This window comes from Mesoplodon densirostris, chromosome 9, assembly GCF_025265405.1.
Source record: "Mesoplodon densirostris isolate mMesDen1 chromosome 9, mMesDen1 primary haplotype, whole genome shotgun sequence".
NCBI lineage: Eukaryota > Metazoa > Chordata > Mammalia > Artiodactyla > Ziphiidae > Mesoplodon > Mesoplodon densirostris.
Window position 1 is genome coordinate 66717282 of NC_082669.1, and position 26948 is coordinate 66744229.

Sequence of the window (26948 nt, forward strand, 5' to 3'; positions counted from 1 at the left end):
TCACACCAGTCAGAATGGCCATCATCAAAAAATCTACAGACAATAAATGCTGGAGAGGGTGTGGAGAAAAGGGAACCCTCTTACACTGTTGGTGGGAATGTAAATTGATACAGCCACTATGGAGAACACTATGAAGGTTCCTTAAAAAACTAAAGCTAGAACTACCATACGACCCAGCAATTCCACTACTGGGCATATACCCTGAGAAAACCATAATTCAAAAAGAGTCATGTACCACAATGTTCATTGCAGCACTATTTACAGTAGCCAGGATATGGAAGCAACCTAAGGGTCCACTGACAGATGAATGGGTAAAGAAGACATGGCACATATATACAATGGAATATTATTCAGCCATATAAAGAAACGAAATTGAGTTATTTGTAGTGAGATGGATGGACCTTGAGTCTATCATACAGAGTGAAGTAAGTCAGAAAGAGAAAAACAAATACCGTATGCTAACACATATATATGGAATCTAAAAAAAATATATATATATATATGGTTCTGAAAAACCTAGGAGCAGGACAGGAATAAAGATGCAGACGTAGAGAATGGACTTGAGGACACAGGGAGGGGGAAGGGTAAGCTGGGATGAAGTGAGAGAGTGACATGGACATATATACACTATCAAATGTAAAATAGACAGCTAGTGGGAAGCAACCACATAGCACAGGGAGATCAGCTCAGTGCTTTGTGACCACCTAGAGAGGTGGGATAGGGAGGGTGGGAGGGAGACGCAAGAGGGAGGAGATATGGGGATATATGTATATGTATAGCTGATTCACTTTGTTATAAAGCAGAAACTAACACACCATTGTAAAGTAATTATACTCCAATAAAGATGTTAAACAAAAAATAAAATAAAAATCACAGCACCCACAAGGCATTGCATTTACTGTACCTTCCTAACCTGGATCAAATATATTATGTCCTTTGATCCTCATGGCAATCCTGTAAGGTTTGGTGAAGGTTTTCAATTTCAGAATTGGATTGTATTCCAAAAGTTCATTCGTGAACTCTTTGGAATTGGGAAGCTCTTTCTCCATGGAAGAAATGGTATCAATGAAACACTTCCCAGGGCCTTCCCTGGTGGCACAGTGGTTGGGAGTCCACCTACCAATGCAGGGGACACCATGCTCTAGAGCCCGCAAGCCACAACTACTGAACCTGCGTGCCACAACTACTGAAGCCCATGCACCTAGAGCCCGTGCTCCGCAGCAAGAGAAGCCACTGCAACGAGAAGCCGGCGCACGCAACGAAGAGTAGCCTGCTCTCGCCGCAACTAGAGAAAGCTTGCGTGCAGCAATGAAGACCCAACGCAGCCATAAGAATATAAATAAATAAATTTATTTTAAAAAAAAGAAAGAAAGAAACACTTCCCAGGTCAGCCCACAAAGGTGTGTTCAACCCACCATCTTGATGTTGTGATTGTGGAAATGTAGATGCTTTCCAAGTTGCAAATGGGGATGACGTATCTTCAGTGATGTCATTATGAGGAAGCACTTCAAGAGTAGCAGGTGCTCTAGAAATGCAAAGTATTTTCCCAGCTTCCCAGCACCCCAGCAGCAGGAGTTGACAGTCCCAGTGGGGAGCCAAGCAGGGGCTGTGAGATATAGGACCAAGGCCAAGAGGGAACAATCAGCACTAAAGGGAGAGCACCCTGATGATTAGGTCACTGGAATGCTGGCTCTGGCGTGCAAGCAGGGAGCTCCACACAGCTCCCCTGTTTCCCTTCTGTTGGACCAACTGGGGTGGGAGGCATGGGGTGCTTTACTGATAGTGGTTAAAGATGTAATAATAAGGGCTTCCCTGGTGACACAGTGGTTGGGAGTCCGCCTGCCGATGCAGGGGACACGGATTTGTGCCCCAGTCCGGGAAGATCCCACATGCCTCGGAGTGGCTGGGCCCGTGAGCCATGGCCGCTGAGCCTGTGCGTCTGGAGCCTGTGCTCCGCAATGGGAGAGGCCACAACAGTGAGAGGCCCGCGTACCGCAAAAAAAAAAAAAAAAAAAAGATGTAATAATAAAAGGACATCAGGCCAGTGGTGATAGCTTCCCTTGCACAGGTAATTGCCTGGTACAGGGGAGGGGTGGAGGGGCATGGCTAGTTCCCATTAAGAAATTTTAGTAAGATATCTGTAAATCAGGCAGTACTCCCTGACTTTTACAAATGAGAATGATTATGACCCAATGGCCTTAGTGATTTCTAGGACCAAATGATGCCATATGACTGGCTAGGGTCAAACCCACCTTTGCCTCTTTCCAGGGATGTAGCCTCAATCAGGTACCCCATCTTTTCAAGGCTCAGTTTCCTGAGCAGTCAAACGGGGATAATAATTGCACCTGTCTCAACGGGTCTCCATGATAACTTAATGGGGAAAATCATGTACAAGGGCTTAGCCCAGTGCCTGGCATTCAGTACACGCTCGGGAAGTTTTAGCTGCCATTGCCACTCACTGGCCTGATTTCTAACACTACTGTGATTTCTCCTTCCTCATGGGCAGGTTTGGAAACCAGACCTTAAACTACAGGCTCTTCTATGATGGAAAACACTTTGTGGGTGAGAAGAGGTTTGAATCGATTCACGATCTGGTCACAGATGGCTTGATCACGCTGTACATAGAAACGAAAGCTTCTGAATACATTTCCAAAATGACAACAAATCCCATCTATGAGCACATCGGATATGCCACTTTACTCAGAGAAAAAGTATCCAGGAGGCTAAGCAGGTCTAAAAACGAATCAAGGAAAGCCAGCGTCACAAATGAAGAACACACAGCGGTTGAAAAGGTAAGCTACGCGAGGGACAAAAACAGTCTCTCTGTTTTTAATCTATGCTCAGAAACCGGACGATTAATTCTATATGTGATTTGCCAGTATGTTGTAGGAGACCACCCCACCTCCACCCAAAGAACTTTAGAATTTTCATGCTAAAAGGGACCTTGGACATCTTTCAGTTCAACCCCCTCATTTTACAGATGAGGACAGTGAGGTCCAGAAATGTTTGATGATTTGCCCCAACTCATGCAGTCAGAGCCAGGACTTCCACAGATAATTATCTGTGAGTTTATTTGGAGTTTGAAAGGAAAAAAAAAATCCCATTAATGTTTTAGGATGAAACTAGTCACTTGCTTTTTAATTGCCCTTTGAGGTGTTACTGGCTCCATCTCTAGTTCCACCCAGCTGGCCAAATACATGGTATTTGCATTTCCTTCTCTTAAGACTGGGTGACCATGCGTGATCCACAGGTCAGCCGTCTCTTGAAGGTGGTGTTACCTAGATAACAGATTTTACTGACAGAGATGGGAGCATTAGCGGTGATGATGGCTCTCTCTGGGAGGCTTGGAAAGACAGGCTATCCTTTGTCCCAAAGGAGGAGTTAATATGCCTCGCCGAGGATTAGAAGCTCCTAAGTGGGTGATGCTCAAGGTGGTTGCATCATGGCAGGATGTGGCGAGGAAGATCTGATTTTCCTCTCCAGTAAGTTGCTGTTTATTTGAAAGACACCACCACAGTTTGCTAGCAGATTTTTTGGATGTGCCTCTTTAGGAACCATCTGCTTTGCCTGGTCCTATCTGTTTTCCACTGAAAGAAAGTGACAGCCAGCCACACCAGTCAGCCCCCACTGAGTCTGTGCTGAGCCCAGCTTCTAAGGCGAGCTTGGACTGGGGCAGATATAAATAAGCAGGGCGAGCACTGCTACTTCTGGTGGTTACTAATCCTTAATTAAACTGGAACGGCCCCCTTCGTCCCCCTGTTGTCCAGTGTTAGAAGAAAGCAAAGGAACCTCAGGTTGACTGATTGGGCTTCGGCTTTGGCGACGGGGATGCACCAGAAAGCACTGAAATGAGGAGGAGAGCAGAGGATGGCAGGCGGTCCTGTTGGCAGACAGGGGATGATCTTAATTGATTTGCTAATTAAGCTTTAGAGCCTAGGAGAACCTTCCTCAGAATCACGTCAGTTGAGCAGCTGGCTCATGAAAAAAATCATTTGCCATTTTCTTTTTATAACTCCAGAGTCTCCCAAGCACCTGTTTATTCTTTTGCAAATAATTGATTTGGGAAATGGTGGGGTTTCTGATTGTTTACATTTCAACAAAAGAGAGAGAGAGAACTTGGGTCCCAACTTTCAGAGTTTGTTCCCATCTAGGCAAAAGCCGTTCCTTACTCTGTTTGCCAAATCTGTTCAAAAGTAATTTAGAATAGAAAATCTGGAAGCTGACCTTCCTAGCCATGACAAATCAGAGGATGAATTGTAAAATAAATCTCTGAAGTGGTGTTTATATTTCTGACTTGGAGAATGATGCCGCCAAAAAAGGCAATCTGTTACAACTGCAGGCAACACACTAGAACATTTCCAGGAAAAGAGGTGAGTAGGAAGTGACTCTTGTGTAGTTGGGATGAGAGTTTAGATCCTGGGTGTTGGAATTGACATTCACCGATTTCTGCCCTCCCCCACAAGGGAAGTTGGGTCACTGGAAACGGATATTTCTAGATGATAGTCCCATAAGGAAATTTACATGACAAAATATGTCCTTTCTTGTAGATCATTTTGTATTTATTTATTAAAATTAAATTTTGGAGGAAATTAATAATCAGATTAATAATCACTTTAAGTGAGCCACCCAGTACACTTTCACCTTTTGAGGAAAAGGTTAAATAAAGAAAACGTTGAAGGAGGAAGTCCAAACTCAGTGAAAGGTTTGATGGAGAGGTGTTGGCGGTGCGGGTTTCTTGGATACTAATGATGCCTTGTTTGGCTTTCCTGGAGGACACTCCGAATACTGGGTCTGGTCATTTGCCAGGGGTCACTCATTTTGTTACTGGATTTGTGAAGTAACTTGGTACGCCTCCGTCTGTTTCTCTCTGACCTGTATTGACAAGTGGAATTACCAAGTCTCAGTCTTGCCAGAAATTCCATTTCCCTTAAAGGCAGGTCAGTGGACTGCTGCCATGGAGACAGTAACTAGAAAAGAGGCGGTGGAAACTTGAGTGGACTGACTGAGAATGTCCGCGGCACCTGTCTGCTTTGGTAATGGCACGTCTTGAAGGTTTTAATGAGTGAAATGGGTAGGTTTCCTAATACTTCTCAAATCCAGACAGCCCAGCATTTCATTTTCCAGAGTGCTTAAACTCCATCCGCCCGTTTTATTTATTTATTTATTTATTTTTGCGGTACGCGGGCCTCTCACTGTTGCGGCCTCTCCCGCTGCGGAGCACAGGCTCCGTACGCGCAGGCTCAGCGGCCATGGCTCACGGGCCCAGCCGCTCCACGGCATGTGGGATCTTCCCGGACCGGGGCACGAACCCATGTCCCCTGCATCGGCAGGTGGACACTCAACCACTGCGCCACCAGGGAAGCCCCACCCGTTTATTTTATTGATCATTTCCTAATGAATCCAGAGAGACTATGTTACCTGTAAATCCGAGAATATTAACAGTGTAAATTGGCAAAAAGATATTACCTACCCCATCAGATTTGAGCAGTTTCCAGATTTACCTCCTGTCAAGATGGTTAGCAGTGAACTTGATTTTAATAACTGCAGATGAGGTGGGGAGAGGGGAGGGTGCAAAAAAAAATGTTGTGGTTGTTAGCCAATAGGAATCTGTTTGCTTTCTGATTCTTTAACTGATTTTTAAAACATTATGATCTATAAGGGCCACCGTTTCATGTATTAAAATGGTCATGCCCAGTGTCATTTCTTTTATGAAACTTATTTCAGAATTTATTCCATAGATGGATTGTCTACTGACCTCCAAAACTGGTGCTGTAAGCAATGTAAGAATAACAGGATTTAACATTGGTTCAGACATTTGCAGTTCGTAAACAGATTTCATGCATGTGAAGTAGTTTCCCATTTTATCCTCAGAACAACTTTGCCAGGTACATAGGGCAGGAATCATTATCCCCACTTTATTGAAAAAGTCACAATAGCAGGATGAGGAATCAGACCCACACTTCCTAACTCCAAGTTCAAAGCTTCTTAAATCTATGGAGCAACTGGACCTCATTCTGTTCTTATTGCCCTTATTGCCTTAAGCAAACACCCTTGCTTTTGACCATCCTAAGTCAATTGATGGTAAGAATCACTTAATATTTACGTGATGTGTTTTTGAAAATACACTGCTATTAATAGCTCTAATAACTAAACTGCCTTGTAAACGATACCCAACTGAATCAAATATATGTGACAACAATATTTTCAGTAGCACATTTATTAAGTAAATTTGGCTTGCTGGATTAAATTGCATTTATGCTTTACTGGAGAAAAATCATCTGTACTCTTGATACAATACAAGCACATTTAAGAATATATTATAGGGCTTTCCTGGTGACGCAGTGGTTGAGAGTCTGCCTGCCCATACAGGGGACGCAGGTTCGTGCCCCGGTCTGGGAAGATCCCACGTCGCGGAGCGGCTGGGCCCGTGAGCCATGGCCGCTGAGCCTGTGCGTCCGGAGCCTGTGCTCCGCAACGGGAGAGGCCACAGCAGTGAGAGGCCCGTGTACCGAAAAAAAAAAAAAAAAAAGTGACAGGTACAGTAATGACTCTGATCATCCATCTTCCTACTCACACACACGGTGTCATAAAATGGAAAGTGATATAATGCTATAAGAATGGATTTGAACTTAGATTACATTTGCTCATGAAACCAGGTTTTACCGAGAGTTATTTTAAATCAGAATCCCCTAAGGGTGTGAAATTTGTCATGCAGTCTGGAAAAGAGCTGATTTGGCTTGGTCAGTGGTTCTCAAACCGGCTTCGGGTCAGAATCACCCTAGGAGCTTTTTAAAGGTAGACACATGTTAACCCCTCCTGACTTACTAAATCAAAGCCTCTACTGGTGAAGCTCAAGCATCTCTGTTTTTAAGGTTCCCCAGGTGATTCTAAAGTTCTCAGCCCCTGGTTAGATGAAAGGTCAGATGGGGAAGTGAAGGTTGTCAGATACTTGGGAGCATTTTCTTTTAAGGACTCCTGTCCCTCTTTCTCTAATGCCTCTTATATTTCTGAGACTCTTTTATGTCCTAATTTAGGCACTGGCATTCTTTCTCACCTTTACCTCCACACAGAAAGTTCTCCATGTAAACATTCTTAAGAGAGTAAACACTGGTGGTTCTGGTTACCTGAGTTGGTTCAAAGGTTTGCTTTGCTCCTCTTTTCCTGGGTCCTTTCCCCAGATTATTGGCTAAAATTTAAATGATGGGGGAAATTAAATGTAGTAGGATTAAGAGAATTTAATGAAGAGACAAGAAAAAGTCAGTATCTCTTCTTTACGGGCTAGTGGGTGGTTTTCTTAATGACAAAGTTTATAGGACTAGGATTCTCAACCTTACCTGCCCACTGGGGAGTTTTCAAAAATACCAATGCCTGGGCCACACCCCCAGAAAACAGATTTAACTAATTGGGATAAGGGCAGAGCATCTGGTGTTTATATTCTCTGGGTGATTCTGATATGCAGCTAAAGCTGAGAACCCCTGCTATGGAGGAATAACTAAAAATGAGTTAGGTTGTTCTGTACACCAGATTTATCTTTATCAGAAAGCTTCTCCTTTTTACCAGTACCTTGCTATCAGTGGTCTCAAGGTTAGAGCTTTACAGGAACAAAAAGGAAAGTTATCCTAATACATTCAGTGTGTGTCAGATTAAGATGGTCCAAACAAACCTTCCTCATTCATCCCCATCAAAAATCTCTGGAAAACAGCGCGATGCACCCCTTGCTGAAGTATTTTCTATGCAGGCAGTGCCATCTAGTGGCTGAAAGAAGAGTTACATTCTGACTGCAATCTCAAAGGACCACACTTAACAGATGTGGGAGTAATGAGCAAGAACAAATTTTCGGCCAAGAATCCACTGAATCGTCCCCATTTCCTCAGGTTTTATAGCATAGATCAGGCTATGCAGTGGCTAGAGGGTGTCTGTTTTGTGGTTCGGGCTCATTCTTTGTGTAAGCAGGTGGGCAGTTCCTCCAGCTTGGGGCGCTTAGGTATAAAAATGGTCCCAATGACCTGATTCACTGAAATTCTGGTCCTGCGTCACTCAAATTTTTTGGCCTCAGGGCCCTTTTATACTCTTTCAAATTCCTGGGGATCCCAAAGAGCTTTTGTTTGTGTGAGTTATATCTACTGATATTTACTGCATTAGAATAACCCCATTCTCCAAAACAAAAAAAAATTAGTGAGAATATTGGCATTGTTTTACATTTTGTAAATTTCTTAAGTGTCTGGCTTAATAGACAATATCTGGATTCTCACTCCTGCTTCTGTATTCAATCTGTGGTGATATATTATTTCCTTTGAAGTATACGAAGAAGCTCTGGACTCAAACAGATAAGTCATTGGGAAAAGGAAGAATGTTTTTATAGACCTTTTAGGTAAATTTGAATTTTTTAATTTTTTTAATAATAGAACAAAACTTAACAAATGGTAGTTTATTAAAGGTTACTTACAATGTCAATGGGTTGGAAAAGGCAATTGATAAAAATAGTTTTGACATTATGGACTCTCTGAGAGGATCTTGGGGTCCCCCAAACATTGGTGGACCACACTTGGAGAACTGCTGCTCTAGGCAGATGTCTGATGGACAGAAAGCACACCCTTTTTTTTTTTTTTTTTTTTGCGGTACACGGGCCTCTCACTGTTGTGGCCTCTCCCATTGCGGAGCACAGGCTCCAGATGCGCAGGCTCAGCTGCCATGGCTCATGGGCCCAGCCACTCCGCGGCTTGTGGGATCTTCCCAGACCGGGGCACGAACCCATGTCCCCTGCCCCGGCAGGCGGACTCCCAACCACTGCGCCACCAGGGAAGCCCCAGAAAGCACACCTTTTAAAGTTTATATCTGTACGTCTCCAGGGAGGTGTTTGGGAGGAATTATTATGCCACTTTTATCACCTTTGACTGGGAGGTAAATGATTCTGTCGCCTGGGACTGCCGTCCACCTTTGGAGACTGCAGGGGTTGCCCTGATTATGACCTCAGAGTTCTTCCCAATGGCTCTCCCTGGGGGTGGGCAACAGCACTAATTCTGGGGCCTCTGTCATTTGAAAACAGCTTTCCAAGTAATTCTGATGCATATTCCAATAAAGAACCACCGACCTGCTCTTATTCCCTTCCCTGTACAGATGAGAAGCTGAGACCCAGAGCTCAAGGTGACATGGTGACAATGAGCACTGGCAAGACAAGACACCATTTGAGGGAATCCCATTATTCTCTTTCCTTGGCCTGGCACAGGGTGTTGGCCTCTTTTTTACTCTTCCAGTGCCTCTCCTTCCACCAGCTTTGCGTCTGTCTCATCAGGACTTACCAGTCTCCCCACCTCCACCCCACAGTGAGTCGCTGTCATTTTTGCCACCTAGAGCCATGCACCCTCTTTTGGAAATGGCACCCAGAGCCACTTCCCCTCCCACTCTCAGTTTATGCCCTTCTTTGCTCCCAGAGGTGGACTGGTGGTTCAAGGCTGATCCAAGAGGTCACATTTCCATGGCCACTCTGGTTGGTTCAAGGGTTGGCATGCGGTCAAGTCAGAACCCATGAAACCAATAGCCTTGCACTGTGAATTCCCAGAGGAAGGCCCTTCTGCCCTTTTTCTGCTGGGCTGGATCCAACAGGAAGTAGAGTCTGGGTGGCTAAAGCCTTCTAGCCACCACATAGAGTCTGAGAAAGTGTAGCCTGGAAGTGGAGAGAAAGAAACTGAGTCCCGAGGACTCAGTCTGAGCTGCCTCTGGGTCCCGCTGCGCTCTGCTGCCTGTTTCAGTGGTTACCAAGTCATTCCTGCTTAGCTCTTGAGCCGAGCAACGGGAATGTCTGTGTTGAGTTTAGGTGTCTGCGTCTTTATAACCAGAAGAACTCACACCACCCCCATCCCCTGTCCTCCACACTTTCGTCCTGCACTCACTGCTTGTCACCATTATCGAGAAAGCTCACTCACTAGTCACATTCAGGGTCCATTTTCATTTTAATCGAATCACTCTCACTATTCTTCTTCTACATGGTAACATCAAATCAGAAAAAGGGACATCTAGTGTTTACTGAAATGGGTAGGAATGTAGTGCCTGGATTACCAGGCAGCCTGAGAGATAACCCCAAAGCCACCTCTGGAGTACATCTCTGCATCTCTTGCCCACAGCTCTGAAGAAGTGGATTTGTAGATTTCTTAATAATGACATGCACTTACATAAGATTATGGCAATCTGTTAAAGAGTCCTAGTGAACTCTGATAAACCAGACTTTTATCTGCTCATGATTTTGCCAGGAAATTTTTTTTAACAGGATGAGAAGAAACATAGCCCCATCTGCAGTATTGGATCTGCCCAGAGAGCCTCTGTTGAACATGAGACCTCCCAGATTATCAGTGAAACAGAGGATATGAATTGGAAACGTGCAGACCCTGAGGAAAGAAAGGTCAAAGTTACAATCTGTAGTCTTGATTTATTTTTTAAAATAGTTTATTAATTTATTTATGCTGCGCCAGGTCTTAGTTGCAGCATGCGGGATTTTTTTTTTTTTTTTTTAGTTGCAGCATGTGGATTTCTTAGTTGCAGCACATGCTTAGTTTTTCTGAATAATTTCCATTGTTATTAATAGATGTGAGATTGTCAAAGCTACAGCTTAGGTGATTTGTGTCTGTTGCCTCTGGAACAGGTTGCAAAACTGGCATTACTCATTCCTTGATAATGAAATGTCTGGCTGGATTTTATGACAGTAGTTTGTAAATGTCCCGATTGGTTTTGTCTCTCTTTATAGATAATCACTTTGAAGTTTCCACAAAGCTAGTAATTCACTTTGTACCTAGTCCCCATTTATGTCGCTAATGGTGTCTAACCATCAGAAGAATAAGTTAAAGTTTAAAAATGCAAGTTTTATTGCTCTCATGTGACTTGGTGGCTTAATTATTAAGAAGTCAAATCACTGTCATGTGCAACAGATCCTTCTTTAATACTCATGTTGAGAATCAGAAATAAGATGCAGAATGATGAGCTATCGATGTCCCAATGTGCATTTAACAGAGTAGGGCTAGTTATAGTTTATCACAGTTTATATAAATTCCTTGTAAAACAATTCATGATATAAAATAATTCTAATATTTTTAATCTTGAATGATTATAGGAAATTTATAGTTACCAAAAAACTTTACATTTGTCAAGCATGGCATAGTTTTTAATCCATTATAAAGCTACATTATTTCATTCAGCTTCATAACAATCTTTAAGTTTTGAGTTCCTATGCTTTATCAGTAAAATAGCAAAAAAAAAAAAAACAAAAAAAAAAACAACACCCTAGGCTTGGGGAGGCCCAGGGATGGCCCAGGGTCATAGAACTAGCAACTTGCAGGTTGTATCACTAATAACTATTAATTAGAACGTGGCTTGGTTGACTTCAAAGCTGCTGTCCTTTCTACTCTACACACTGACAAAGTAAATTAACTTGCTTTGTGTCTAATTTGAAAGCTGCTAAACAAAGCATTATATTGGGAATTGTTTCCCTCTTCAAATGTCAGTCCTCCTGTCTCTGGCGTGATTCTAATCATCAGCCGCACTTGACTAATTTATTCTTAGGAAGAAATATGTCTGGCTGAGGGAGTTCCTTAAGAAGACAAGTCGTTCATTACAGACAAATATGCCTGCCTCTGTGATTTCTGTTCGAAAATCCCTCTGTGTATCTTTAGCCTGGAGCTATATGAATTTTAAAAGGATTCGGCAATATTGTCAAGCTCTATATGTGGACCTCCCCGAAATCCCAAATTGACAAGTATGAAATACATGCCTCAGCAGCAAGCCTGTATCCCACATCTTCAGATCGTGATGAAATAAATAGGGATGAGAGGAAATTGAAGCCATAGTTACCCTCAGGAATGTTTGGAAGTAACGCATGACCCAGTTCCCCCAGCTTTGAAACACTGGTTGAACTCTGGGATTGTAAAATGATACACACAGAGTTTTTAATTTACTGGATTTTTTCTTCCTCCAGTAAATTAAGTATAAATATCAACCAGGTGACAAGAAAAGGAACACTAGCATTTATTGAGCATCTGTCATGCAGCAGGTGCTGGAGGGGGTGCTTTGCGTGTTCCGTCCTCACAGTAGCTCTGGGAGGGAGGAATTGGGGTGATTGAAGTAACTGATTCATGACCACCCAGCTGACAAGTGAACCAGAACCCAACCCCTGGCTGACTTGACGTGGAAGCCCCTTCAAGAGCTCCTGACTACTTGAGAGTAACCTTCTTGGAGTTATATACAAGGACTCTGATGACCTTGTCCACTTGCCCTGTCACCCTGCACACACATGCACACATCTCTTTGCCCTTATCCACTTCCTCTCCCCAGCTGTGTCCAGGAGGCCAGCACATATGAACCATTACTATTTCCTAAGCACACCAGCTGGCTTCATGCCCCTCAGCCTTTACCCAGCCTCCTCCAGCTCTCTGCAGTGGTCCCCCTCTCCTCTCGGCCAGCCCCCTGCCCTGATGTAAGGAACTCTACCTACCTTTGTAGATCAGGCTCAGGCATTTTCTGACCTACAAAGTCTTCCCTAACCTCACCCAAGCCTTCCTGGACATGCCTTCCTTTGGCCACCTCACTGTCACTTAGATTTAACTCTGTTTGCACTTAGCACACTGCACTGGAGAGTTCATTCATTCATTCTTAACTATCAATAATTAATAACAAGTAAATATCCATTGTGTACCTAATCTGTGTCAAGCACTGGCCAAGGCTGGCCAATTACAGTGACTAGCTCAGGATAGTCCAGTGTCACAAGCACAGTAAATGAGCCCCTGGGTCTTTGCTAAAAAAATAAGGAAGAGGCTCTTCCTTTCTTAAGTGGATCTTTTGAGCTTTTTTTTCCTAGTGCTGATTTGGGTAGAGTTTCTGTTTTCTGTTGTCAGAAGAGCTCTAATGGAGTCACAAAGGAAAGAGGCCTATGCCTGGTAGAGAAGGATCTTCTAGAAAAGGGAAGACATGGGGCTTCCCTGGTGGCACAGTGGTTAAGAATCTGCCTGCCAATGCAGGGGATGCGGGGTCGAGCCCCGGTCCGGGAAGATCCCACATGCCGTGGAGCAACTAAGCCCGTGCGCCACAACTACTGAGCCTGCGCTCTAGAGCCCGTGAGCCACAAGTACTGAACCTGCGTGCCACAAGTACTGAAGCCCACGCGCCTAGAGCCCGTGCTCTGCAACAAGAGAAGCCACCATAATGAGAAGCCCACACATCTCAACGAAGAGTAGCCCCCGCTCGCCGCAACTAGAGAAAGCCTGCGTGCAGCAACGAAGACCCAATGCAGCCAGAAATAAATAAATAAAATAGAAAAGGGAGGACAGTGGGCAGAGCCTAGTGACAGGGTTGTAAAGAGGAAGGCCCTTGGCAGACAAGAGAGCCAGGTAGGGGAAGGGAGGCTGATGAGATAGGTGAACTGGAGAAGGGCCATGTAAAGCAGGCTGAGAAGTTTGGACTTTATACCTGAAAGCTTGAGGAGTTTCCAGAGATGTAAGTTTTAGAAAGATGAATTGATGCCAGCAAGGAACATCTTAGGTGTTCTCTGAATACCCACTGCTTTTGTGTGACACGTTTCCTTCTCTTCGGAAGCTCTCTGTGGTGCCCTCTGAAGGGCACGTCTCCTCACACAAAAGGTGCAGCTCAGTGGTTAAGTGCATGGGCTCCGGGGCCAGTGGCTGTGTGGCCCTTGACAAGCATGTATACTCCCCGTGTCTCGGTTTCCTCCTGTGAAAATAATCATAACCGCCTCCTAGAAGGGTTGTGCCTGGTGACTAAGTTAGGGGCAGGCACAGCCCCAGGAGCAGTGCCTGCCACATGATGCGTCCTTACGTAAGGCTAGCCTTTGGTTCTCTCTTCGCTGTGACCCCTGAACCGGGTCACTGCTCACCGTGAGCTCCACAACCAGAAGTGCTCCCCCTCCTAAGGAATCTGCACCCCTACATCTCTGTGATGCTGGATCCCAGGCTTCCCTCATCCCCTCTGACACCACCCAGTGCCTGGCACAGAGCAAATTCTCCACCAAGGTAGGGACCGTGGAACTCTCCTTGGGACTCTCCTGAGCCCTCCTTTCCTGCCTTGCTCCCCAACCCCCAATCTGTCTCACCTGCACCTTCTTTTTTCTTTTTTTCTTTTTTTTTTTTTTTTTTTTTTTTTTTTTGTGGTACGCGGGCCTCTCACTGTTGTGGCCTCTCCTGTTGCGGAGCACAGGCTCCGGACACGCAGGCTCAGCGGCCATGGCTCACGGGCCCAGCTGCTCCACGGCATGTGGGATCTTCCCAGACCACGTCCCTTGCGTCGGCAGGTGGACTCTCAACCACTGCGCCACCAGGGAAGCCCCTAAATTTGTGTTTTACCAAGATAAACAGATTTCTTTTGTGCGGGACTTCTCAGTAGGGTCATGTAAGAATCTTCACGAGGGATTAGAGTATGAGTGATTCCCAGCGTATTTGCCCGTCGAACCCTTTCAGTGCTGAGCGACCCTCCAGACTGATGTTCTGAGAACACACCTTGGAAAAACTGGGACCAAAGGAAATGAAAAATAGAGGATAAGTGTCCACATTCAGGGGTCTGCATTGTAACTTGCACTGTTATGGTCCTTTTTACATATTTGCCTTGTTAATTCCACTTCCTCCTTCAGTCTGCTCCAGGCCATGTTCTTGACTTTGGTCTGTCCATACAAGGCCCCAACTATCAGAGTATTACATGAAACATTATGGAAAAGACCCTGCGACTGAAATGGGAGCTCCAAGGGGGTGCCTATGTTCCCCGAATCACAGAACTTCAGCACTCAGAATGGAGAGAAGGGGGCAGTGATCCTGGCATTTAGTTCATGCTTATTATGCACCACTTCAGGGATGGCCACACTGTACAAAGTTATCTCACTTGGTAATTGATGGGCGCTATAATGCACCGCCCATGGGCCCCACAGGACTGACAGGCTCATTCCCCCAGCCCTGGGTGGGCTGCTGGCAGAAGGCTGAAGAAAGGAGCTTTTGTCCACAGCCACATAGTCCTTCTTGGGGGTGGTCCACATCAAATGACCAGGTAACACTGAGACATAAGAGCCCAGCTCCTTGCCCCAGTTCAGGACAACCGTGAAGGACCAGCCTGGCTTCAGAACTCCCGGGTTCAGGTGAAGCCTTTGTCGAGGCTTCACCGCAGCAGCGAGCATCTCCCCTGCGCAGTCCTGCTTCCTTTCCTCCTCCGTAGGTACTGATCCCGAGAGTGCTCCCCCAATAAACTTCCTGTACCTTATGCTCACCTTGGGGTCTGCTTCCCAGGGAACTGGACCCATGACAATCTTACAGGGAGTATGAAATCTCAGGCTACAGACTGGAGGTGGAGAGTAATCACTCTATCTTCTTTTTTTTTTTTTTTTTTTTGCGGTACGCAGGCCTCTCACTGTTGTGGCCTCTCCCGTTGCGGAGCACAGGCTGCGGATGCGCAGGCTCTGCAGCCATGGCTCACGGGCTCAGCCGCTCCGCGGCATGTGGGATCTTCCTGGACTGGGGCACGAACCCGTGTCCCCTGCATTGGCAGGCGGACTCTCAACCACTGCACCACCAGGGAAGCCTCTATCTTCTTTTTAGTTGAATTTGATTTCCATCTCAAGCTTCCATGCTGCTTAATAGTGATACCTTAGTCTTTGCCAGTCCAGGGATTCCTTCTCCCCTCTTCCCCTCTTCCCCTCTTCTTCCTGGGACTACATCTCATTTCCGTGGGACCTTAGGAGTTGTCACCTCTCTGTGCCAGCGTCCACTGAGACACCGTGTTCTGTCCACTCCCTGGTTTGTGGTCCACACCCCATTTGCAGCTACCTGCTTCTTGGTTCAACCCTCAGGTCTCTCCCTGCTGGCCATCTCTTGGTGACACATCTTTGTAGCTGCATGGGAGGGGCCATTCTCTTGCTTCCCACCCCTGCTGGGCTACTTGGGGACAACAGGAAACTGCTGAATTTTTTACTATAGACATCATTTCTTTAAGGCAAAAAAAAAAAAAAAAAAAAAGTGCCATGTGGTTATAGTTCCATTTTTTAGCCCTGAAGGTTCTGTTCAAAGTAAGCCATTTAGGGTTGTACAGAATGTCCTGAAGAAGCAATTGTTTTTTGGTGTCCGTGGGTGAAAAAGGCTATCACACATGTTGTCCTTCTGCAGATACAGGTTTTAAATTAGTTCCATGCAACTGCCCACATTCTGTTAACATATCCTTATTGAGTACCTTCCATTTGCTGGACTTCCTTTGAGATTCTGGGGACACAGTGGTAAACAAACACAGGCAAAGTCCTTGGTGTCACAGGGTTTAGAATCGCCTCCCTGGAGTTTTCTTGGCAGGCGTTTGGTTCCCACAAAGCCAAGACCTCTTCAGCAGTGATTTCGACATTGAGGGAGCCCAGTGAGGTGGCATTTGCCCTTCATTTCCCATGTCGTAGTTATGTGAGATCTCACTCTCTGTGACCCTCTCCCAAGGGGACATCAACGCTCCCTCTACTCAGTTGATTGTCACAACCAATGCCTCTGTAAGGAATCAGCAGCATACATAGAATTTCTCCATGAATTGGCAATCCACAGGCCACATCTGGCTGACAGACGTGTTTTGACTGGTTTGCACATTGTTTTTAAAATTTTTTAACTTTGCAGATTTTGCAAACAAACCCACATTTCCAGGTTCTTTAAAAAAAAATCAGAATACCTAGTTGTCCGAGGTTTACAGCCTCATATAGCAATAAACCTACTGAAAGTTAGTAGACCACCCCCTCCACGGGGCAGATGCTTCGCAGTTTACTACAGTTTGGTTGACCAGCCAGCTTCCCTCCTCTACTTTCCCTCCCTGGCCTCTGGAGGCCTATTCCTGGAGGATTTTACTTTACATTAACCAAGACTGACAGAGCTGCATCCTGGGCCTTATTGTATTGTCCCCACATAGTATGGTATTTACCTGACTGTGCTTTGGCATCATGTTTTCCACCTTTATTAAGCAATTGTATAAAAAATAGTCATAGGATGCTCACTCACTATTACTTGTGATGTGGTACACTGTATCACATGCTTTATAACGACATCTATGGCAGTCATTAGTGCTCCTGAGATATTACCTGTTCATGCCTTTTTCGGGCAATACTAGGATGCACAGCTCGGCCCCCTTGTGCTTGGGTGGGGCGATACGACAGGAAATGATGTGTGGCATTTGATCTGCGTTGCATACACATCATTTCCAGGCCATGGCATGATCTGCCAGTGCAAGACTCTCCAGACTTCCTTTTCCTCCAGCAATGACAAGATAGTGTCTGTTGCCAGCCTGAGTCCCAGAAGGAAGAGGCATGAACCCCCGGCCAAACAACAGAGGATGTGTATCATAAGTGAGAAATAGATCTTTGTTGAACCCAAGTAACTGAAATTTGGGGATTTTTTTTTTAATTAGTGCAACAGACCCTAGCCTATACTGAGTGGTACAGTCCATAAAAGAGATTTCTCTTAGAGAACTAGAAAATTTCTTCTTCTCAGAAACTAGTTTCCTTTTATCTAAAGGACTCTAAGAATCTTCTTTAGCATCTAGGAGTCTCAAAGCCATCTCTTATGGAAGTGTAGGAACTTGTGATATTTGGTGGATATTCTAAACTTTCCCCTAATTTTTTTTTTTAAGAAGATGTTGGGGGTAGGAGTTTATTAATTAATTAATTTATTTTTGCTGTGTTGGGTCTCCATTTCTGTGCGAGGGCTTTCTCTAGTTGTGGCAAGCGCGGGCCACTCTTCATCGCGGTGCATGGGCCTCTCACTATCGCGGCCTCTCTTGTTGCACAGCACAGGCTCCAGACGCGCAGGCTCAGTAGTTGTGGCTCACGGGCTTAGTTGCTCCGGGGTATGTGGGATCCTCCCAGACCAGGGCTCGAACCCGTGTTCCCTGCATTAGCAGGCAGATTCTCAACCACTGCGCCACCAGGGAAGCCCCACTTTCCCCTAATTTAATATTATTTTTTACTTCTTTTTTAAATATATTTATTTATTTCCTTATGGCTGCATTGGGTCTTCGTTGATGCGCACGGACTTTCTCTAGTCGCAGCGAGCGGGGGCTACTCTTCATTGTGGTGCACGGGCTTCTCATTGCGGTGGCTTCTCTTGTTGAGGAGCACGGGCTCTAGGCACGCGGGCTTCAGTAGTTGTGGCACGTGGGCTCAGTAGTTGTGGCTTGGGGGCTCTAGAGTGCAGGCTCAGTAGTTGTGGCACACGGGCTTAGTTGCTCCGCCGCATGTGGGATCTTCCCGGACCAGGGCTCGAACCCGTGTCCCCTGCATGGCAGGTGGATTCTTAACCACTGCGCCACTAGAGATGTTCTCTTTTTTTAAAAAAAACTTTTAATTTTATATTGGAGTACAGTTGATTAGCAATGTTGTGCTAGTTTCAAGTGTACAGCAAAGTGATTCAGCTATACATGTACATGTATCTGTTCTTTTTCAAAGTCTTCTCCCATTTCGGTTGTTACATAATATTGAGCAGAGTTCCCTGTGCTATAGGTGGGTCCTTGTTGGTTATCCACTCTAAATATAGCAGTGCGTACATGTCAATCCTAAACTCCCTAACTATCCCTTCCCCCTACCCTTCCCCCCAGTAACCATAAGTTCGTGCTCTAAGTCAGTGAGTCTGTTTCTGCTTTGCAGATAAGGTCATTTGTATCATTTTTTTTAGGTTCCTCATGTTCACGTTCTCTGACTTCACTCAGTATGACAATCTCTACGTCCATCCATGTTGCTGCAAATAGCATTATTTCATTCTTTTTAATGTATATATATACCACATCTTCTTTGTCCATTCCTCTGTCAATGGACATTTAGGTTGCTTCCATTTCTTGGCTATTGTAAACAGTGCTGCAATGAACATTGGGGTGCATGTATCCTTTCTGATCATGTTTTTCTCCAGAAAAATACCCAGGTGTGGGACTGCAGGATTGTAAAGAGGCTGTTTTTTAAAGAAAGAGCAAGATATAAAAATAATTAATTACATCCATAGAGTTTACTTTCAGATACATATATACGTCTCCCTTGAAAAAAATTTTTAAATACCTTAAAAAATAAAAGCCCTGAGACTCTGCTGCACACATTTTACAAGGTCTGTGTGTGAGTGTGGGGTTTAATTCTGGGACTTTCTAAGACTTATTTTTAAGAGTAGACTATGAGAGAGGTTAATAGATTACATGAAACATGTTGCCTTTAAACATTTCTTAGTTTTTCTGTGGCTTATAATAATAAACTATTATGGATCACTAGTTTTAAAGTTGCTAGTGGTAGACTGAAAATATTTATAAGGAAATATGTGGTTTGGGTTTCTTCTACTTATTTTTATTTGTGTAGGAAAACTTACTGGTACTTAGGGTTATTTGTCACTAGTTGCCAGGAATAGGGACAAAATAGCAAAGACGTTCTTACTTAAGCAAGTACCTTGGGACAGGGTGTCTCTTGAGTTACCCCCTCTATTAGTTTTGTATTGATGTGTAACAAATTACCATAAATTTAGCAGCTTAAGAAAACACTCATCTACTAACTTACAGTTGTGTACATCAGAAATCAAGGTGGACTCAGCCAGGTCCCTACTCAGAGTATTGCAAGGCCCAAATCAAGTGTGGGCCAGGGGGAAGCCCTGGGAAAAACTTCAGTTCTAATTGCATTCAAGTTGTTGGCTGAATTCAGATCCCTGAGGCTGTAGGTCTGAAGTTCTCATTTCCTTGCTGGCTGTCAGGTGAGGTCTGGTCTTTGCTCCTAGAGGCCATCGTATTCCTTCTCACATGGTTCCTCCATCTTCAAATCTATCAGTGAAGCATCCAGTCCTTCTCACACTTCAGATCTTCCAGACTTCTCCTGCTGCCAGCCAGAGAAAATTTCTACTTTTATAGGGCTCATGATCATCCACCCAAATAATTTCCCTATCTTAAGGTCAATTGATTAGTAGCCATGATTACATTTGCAAAATCCCTTTTACCATATAATGTAATCATGCAACCCACTGCCATGTAACATAATCAGAGAAGTAACACCAGGTGGCAAGGTCAAGAGGCCATCTAGAATTCACCCTACCAGCCCCCTCCCCCCACCAACCATTGTACCACCCGTCTCCCAGAATCCTCAGTAACTCCGTTTCACCTCTTTGTTTGCTCCCAACTCTCATTTTTTCTGGAGAATCCAAAACTAGTTTCTACTGTATCTGTTTCAAGCAAGCAAGTCATTAGTGCAGGTACATATTTTTTTACTTATGTCTGCCTTGCTTGTCTGGAGTATAAAGTGTAAGATGGTGCTGGGAAATATGTAGGTAAGGTGAGTAGGCAGTATGGTGAAGTGACTGGGAGCAAGAACTCTAGAAGTAGACTTGCTTACTAGTTGCATGACTTTGGATATTTTAGTTCACCTCTCTGTGCCTCAGTTTCTTCACCTCTAAAATGGAGACTATACAAGCAACTACTTCATAGGATTGTTGAGATGACTGAATGAGTTAGTATATGTAAAGTGCTTAAACAGTGCCTGGAATAGAGTTAATGTTTTAATTAGACTAATGCTAGCTGCTTTCACACATAAATCCCCAAATCTTAGTGGCTTAATGCCATCAAGGGTCATTTCTCATTTGCATCGTAGTTCAGTGGGGGTATTTCTGGTGGGCAGCCTTCCATGAGGTCATTCAGGAACCAAGACACCTTATATACTGTGGCTCCATCTTCCTCTGAATCACTGGGTCTCAACGTGTAATCCAAGGACCTTAAGTCCCTGAGGCCATTTCAGACTATTTCCACAAGGCCCCCCCCCTTTTCCAGCTGTTCATCTGTGAAGGTCTTGATTTTTTTCTGTATTCTTCAACCAAAACAATATAACAGGTGGAATAAAGAAGCACATGTGAGAATCCAACCATCTTCTTTTAAGTTAGACATGAGAGTTTCAAAAAATGTGAAATAATGCCACTTTTGTCACTAGATTTTTTTCTTGTTTGGGCCAATATGGTTAATTTTTATAAAAACATTATTTACATTAATATTTAGGGCTTATAGTGTTTATAATGTTTATATTTTTATTTTTTAATGAATCGGGATTCTGAAATGTTCTTGGTAAGTCTCAATAGATGTAACTCCTAGAAACAAAAACTCTTGGGGTCCTAAATAAATGGTAAGAGTATAAAGGGGTTCTGATACCAAAAGGTGGAGATCTAGTGATGTATCATGGGAGACTCTTCCATTCTGCTGGCAGAGCGAGCTCAGAGGATCATGTCAGGATGTTTCTACGGGCCAGTCCTGGAAGCAGCATATTATTCCCGCTCATATTTCACTAGCTGGAGCTCAGGCACAGGGCCACACCAAAAAACGGGAGGCTGGAGAATGTTGCTGGCTGTTGCTCAAGAGACAGTAGAAAAGGGTTTGGTCACCATCTCACGGTCTTGACCGAATTTGACTGTTGTCAAGGGTTTATTTTATCTTGCCCTACACATGTATCACACGTCTTGTTTAGTGTTTTCCAAGAGCAATAATATTCGGCTAAACATACTCAGACAACTTCAAAAAAAATTTTAGAATTGTAACATGAGCTTATTTTTTGCCTTAGTAGTTTAGAAGTTGGCGGAGGCTTATCTGAAATAGCAAAGCATTTAGCCAAAGAAGTAAAACAAGAGATATCAGTCTTTTTAGAACCAAACCCAACCAGGTGATTAAACAGTAAGAGTGAAATGTTCTATAAACATTTCCTATCCCTGTTGAAACCAACAGTGAGGGAGCTGGATTGAGAGGTTCTTTGTTTTGTTTTGTTTTGGGTTCGACTTGGTTTTTGCTTTGATATCTTATACCACTCACACAAAATCTGCTTTGTAAATTGAGAAATTGATGACCTTTGACAACCTGCAGCATGGCTTAGCCATCGTACACTTTGGAGAACGAAGCTTGAGTTACGGAGAAAGAGACACCCCTAACTCAGGGTTCAGTCGCCTGGAGTTTGTGATTGAGTTCTAGAACACTAAAACTTTGAAAGCAAGACTTGAGTGAGTATTAGTATAGGCTTAGGCAAAATTGTAAGGTGGAAATTTGATTTTTAAATTTGTTGTGACTAGAGTCAGTTTAGATGTTTATAATACGTATACATTTGGAAATTTATATGTAACAGTATGGTATGCTTTTGGGCTATAAGTGAACTTTATCATATAGTAGAGGCCCTTGTATAATTAGCATGTTGTGTAACCATCTGTGGCTGTATCTTTGCTTTCATATATTGTTTGTGCTCTAATTTATTGGAGGTATAAGAGCTGGATAAGGAACATAAGCACACCATTCCTAGGAGAAAGTAAATCCACTTTAGGACTTTTCCCTTTATGAGATCACTGCTATTGTGTTTAAAAAGACAAGCAAACTTTGCATAGGATATATAGGTTAGTAGTTTCTTAATATTTAAAGGTAACAATTCTTTGTAAATAACAGAGTCCCACTAACAGATTTTAATCTTCAGGACATTTATTCTTTCCTTAACAGAGGCCAAGGTAGGTGGTTTGAGGACAGGTTGGGGCCAGTGGTTTCATCATGGACCCAGGCTCTTTTTATTCCCCCTCTGCCCACCTCACCATATGGCCTTCCCTCCAGATTTGGTCCGCAAGTGCACAGTAAGATCACAGTTCCATCACAGGCATCACATGACAATGTTTAAAGCAGAGGGCAAGGGAGGTGATAGAACAAAGGGACTTCTCCGTTCCTCCCTTCACAAGAGAAAACCTCTCCCCAGCAGACTTTCCATCATATCTCACTGACCAGCATGGGCCCATGTCTTCCCATAGACCAGTCACTGACAAAAGGGAACAGGGAGCCATCACTGGCTTGGGCCAGTCTTGACCAGTTCTCTGGATCCAGGTACATTGCTGCCCAAACCAAATCAGGTGCTGCTGGCAAGTGAGAAGAAGTGGAAAGCAGCTGTGAGCAGGGAACCAAGAGGATCTGCCCCAGAGGGTAACCAGTATAAGTGTGCCTGGTTTGGAACAAGCACAACTCGCAGAAGACAATCAAAGTACAGCTGCCCAGTTAAAAATCCCTGCAGTGGGCTTCCCTGGTGGCGCAGTGGTTGAGAGTCCGCCTGCCGATGCAGGGGACACGGGTTCGTGCCCCAGTCCGGGAAGATCCCACATGCCGTGGAGCGGCTGGGCCCGTGAGCCATGGCCGCTGAGCCTGTGCATCCGGATCCTGTGCTCCGCAACGGGAGAGGCCACAACAGTGAGAGGCCCGCGTACTGCAAAAAAAAAAAAAAAAAAAAAAAAAAAAAAAGAAAATCCCTGCAGTTAGGGAAGTTTTCTCCTGCTACTGGGATAAAAACTCTGTCATGCCCCCTGACTCTTCTAGCCACTTGCAGCTGGTAGAAAGCCTTACCATCACTTTCAATCTCAAAACACAATCTGGTTTTAATAATTAGAATTCCCAGTCCTGAATAATACTAGAAAATCCAAGTCGATATAGTTCAATGTCTCTCCCCAAGCCCTGGCTGACAGAGGTTGCCTGCTGCCTGGCAAGGGTTGTGATCAGCTTTCCTCTGTCCCCACTCTTGTTGCCAAGTTCACTGCCCACAGGGTAGGGATGCACAGATCGGGGAGAGCTCTTACTTGACTGGTGTTGTCCTAGGAAGGCTTCACACTCAGTGGGCCTGGTGGGCACATTTGTGGGGTATGGAGCTTGCTCCACTAGACCCTCCTGACGTGGGTGAATGCGTAGCTGACCATATAACTTATCTTCCGAACTAGACAGTGCAAGTGAGAGTGAAGGGGGTGGAGATGGAGGAGTGTTAATTTGACCAGGCCAACAGTCATGACCTGGGACCATCAATTATCTGGAGCAATAAGGGAGCATGGCCAAAGGTCCAACTTAGCAATGCACCTGTGCCTCCAGTGGCCACTCGGCCCATAGTCCCTGCTTTTCCAGCTGTCCCCTTCACGAAGAACTCTCCTTTCAAGTTCTCTTAATGTTCCAGATGATCTTGATGGCCTGAATTGGAAAAACTCCTAGATAACCCTCTATGCCATGGGACCCACTTCTGGTCCACAGGTAACATTTATTTATGGTTGCCCTGAGTTAGGTGGAAATGCCATTTCTTCCCAGATGCAGCCCTCTAATCTCACCCTGCAGCCCACAGCCCTAGGATCCACCTTGAGATTGTCCGGATTGCCTCAGCATCAGTCAGACACCCTTCCATCATTGCAGGAATCAGGGGTTTGGGACTCACAGATGAATTGGCCAAAAGAATCTCCTTCCCGGTGTTGAACAACCTTCCATTTCCTTATCCTGCTCTGTGTTGGGAGGGAAGGGGGTCTAAGAGTTGTGAACTGGTATCCACTGGTCCCTCTGACTCTGCCTTAAGTTGGTATATGCCTCACTTACAATTCCATATTTACTCCTGAGGACAAACATTCAGTGATAACCTCCTGACCCAGAAGCAAGAATGATGTGTTTTGCTAAAATATGTGATGTCCCTAAAGGCTACTGGAGTTCTGTAGTGCTGCACATTCCCTCAACGAATGGCCCCAGGCTAACCAGTATTCTAGTCTAGTGCTGTTTGCGCTTCTCTTCCTGTTGTCAGCTATGAACTCTTAACCACCACTTCCTTCTCCCTGTAAATTCATTGCCTCTAGTTTGCTGGCCAGAGAAGCCCAGAAAGAAGTGAAGTTTTTCAGGGTTAGCCAATTGAAAGATCCTAACTCAGAAATCTACATTTTACTTACCCACTACATCAGAAGTATAGGTGATCTCAATAACAAGAGATGAATGAGGATTACCCTGCCCTATTTGCAGCAAGAATTTTCCAAAGATCCTTGTGTATACACACGTGCATTGTTGCATTCATTCTGCATTTATATTGGGCAGCCAACCAGAGGAAAAGGGAGGGCTGTCTGTGTGGCTGTGGGTATGGGAGTGTGCGTATGTGTCTGTACTGGAAGGAACCAACATTTTTAGTAAATAAATATGGAAATAGGATAGATTTAGCTGTACCTGTCAATCAACCACATTTAACTAATATTTTTAAAGTGAAGGACAGAAGACAAAAAAAATGGAAAATCATTTCATAATAGTCCCTGGAATATTTTGGATTAGCTATGCATCATGGGTAATCCTCATTCATCTCTTGTTGTTGTTTTGTTCATAGAGTATTTTCAACAGCTATCCCTGGCCTTCTGGAATTTAACTATGTTTTTCCCTTGAGCTATAATTCGGCTGCTGCAACCAGAAGAAAAAGGTTTGTGTGGAATCAGAGCTGACAACAGGGAGTCTGCAGCTCTGACATTCCTCTGTTGGCTGACAGCTCTGCAACTCCTAGTGCATAAAAAGACATTCCAGAGCATGGTTACCAATAAGAATCGCAGCTCGTGCACATACTTTTCCCATCAGAGGAACCGGCTCTTACGGGCAGAAGCGTTTCATTTAGTGCTATCTCTTCTATTCACTGTTTATGCCAGTAAATATTTGTTTTGCACCTCAAGTGCTGAATGCATGTGCTGCACACTGTGGCAGTGGATTTCTTGTTTCAAGTACACTTTGGTTGGCAAAAAGTGATGTCTACACAAAGAGGTAAAATTCAAGGTATGGTTGACTTACGCTCTATTGTGATTATAAGGTCTGGAAACCCAAGAGGAGCCTTTGGGGTATCAAGGAAAGACTTGCATGGGGAATGAGATTTGAAAGATGTGTGGAATTGGGAACAACTGGGCTGAAGGGAGCTGGCAGGAATCACAGTCGTGCAGGTGGCAAGTACCAGGTTATTTTCCTCGTGTTGACCATAAATGATCGTTGGTACTAGGGTGACTATTAGATGTGTACCTAGACTTTTTAGAGTGAAATGAGACATACTTGCAGGAATAAATCTAGCTATAGGGTCACCTGACTGAGAAGGAGCCTCACAGTTCTCTGTTAACCTCAACAACCAAAAGATAAACTGGGTAACGTGTCCTCATGTGCATCGAGCATTGATTTATCACTGAGAATCTTCCCTCTTGTCTGCCTTTTCTCTTTCTTCAAATCTGGTACTTGTTTTCTTGGTAAAATGAAAAGTGTACTAAGATAAATTAAGCGGTTAAGAATGTTGTACCTGACCAGAAAAGTCTGTGTAGTTTCACCTTCCTTTTTTGTTTTTGTTGTTGTTGTTGTTGTTGTTTTTGCGGTACATGGGCCTCACTGCTGTGGCCTCTCCCGTTGCGGAGCACAGGCTCCGGATGCACAGGCTCAGCGGCCATGGCTCACAGGCCCAGCTGCTCCGCGGCATGTGGGATCTTCCCGGACCGGGGCACGAACCTGTGTCCCCTGCATTGGCAGGCAGACTCTCAACCACCGCGCCACCAGGGAAGCCCTCACCTTCCTTTTTAAACGTCTTCATTCTTTGCCCTGTGTCATTAACACCAGTCGGCCGTATGTTACTAATATGGTTCTGGTGATCTTGGTGACTTGTCTGCATCCCAGAGAGTTACTGACTGTCTGTAACCCACATGCTCTGCCCTGGGAAATGCAAAGGCCTGTATTGGTTTCCCAGGGCAGCCATAATAAAATACCACCACCTGGCTGGCTTAGAACAACAGAAATTTATTTTCTCAGTTCTGTAGGCTGGAAGTCCAAAGTCAAGGTTTGTGCAGGGCTATGCTCTCTCCAAAGGCTGTAGGGGAGGATCTTTCCTTGCTTCTTCACAGCTTCCGGTGATTGCTGGCAATTCCTAATGGAACATTAAGGCTTGTAAGACACATCACTCCAATCTGTGGCTCCATCCTCACATAGCTTTCTTCTAGTGTGTCTCTGTGTTCAAATATCCCTCTTCTTGTGCTAAGGACAGCAGTTATTAGATTAAGGGCCCACCCTAATCCAGTGTGACCTTCTCTTAACTTGATTACATTTGCAAAGACCCTATTTCCAAATAAGTTCACAAACACAGCTTATAGGGGTGAACATATCTTTTTGGAAGGGGACGCAATTCAACCCACAACAGATCTAAAGAC

General features: G+C 44.4%; 1 protein-coding gene across 1 annotated transcript in view; it reads left to right on the forward strand.

Annotated features, from left to right (window-relative positions):
* Positions 1 to 26948, forward strand: part of CHN2 (chimerin 2) — a 340775-nt gene that overhangs the window by 217307 nt on the left and 96520 nt on the right. Inside the window, exon 6 of the mRNA XM_060107863.1 lies at positions 2507 to 2792. Within this exon, the coding sequence (XP_059963846.1) occupies positions 2507 to 2792 (286 nt within the window). The remainder of the gene's footprint in view (positions 1 to 2506; positions 2793 to 26948) is intronic.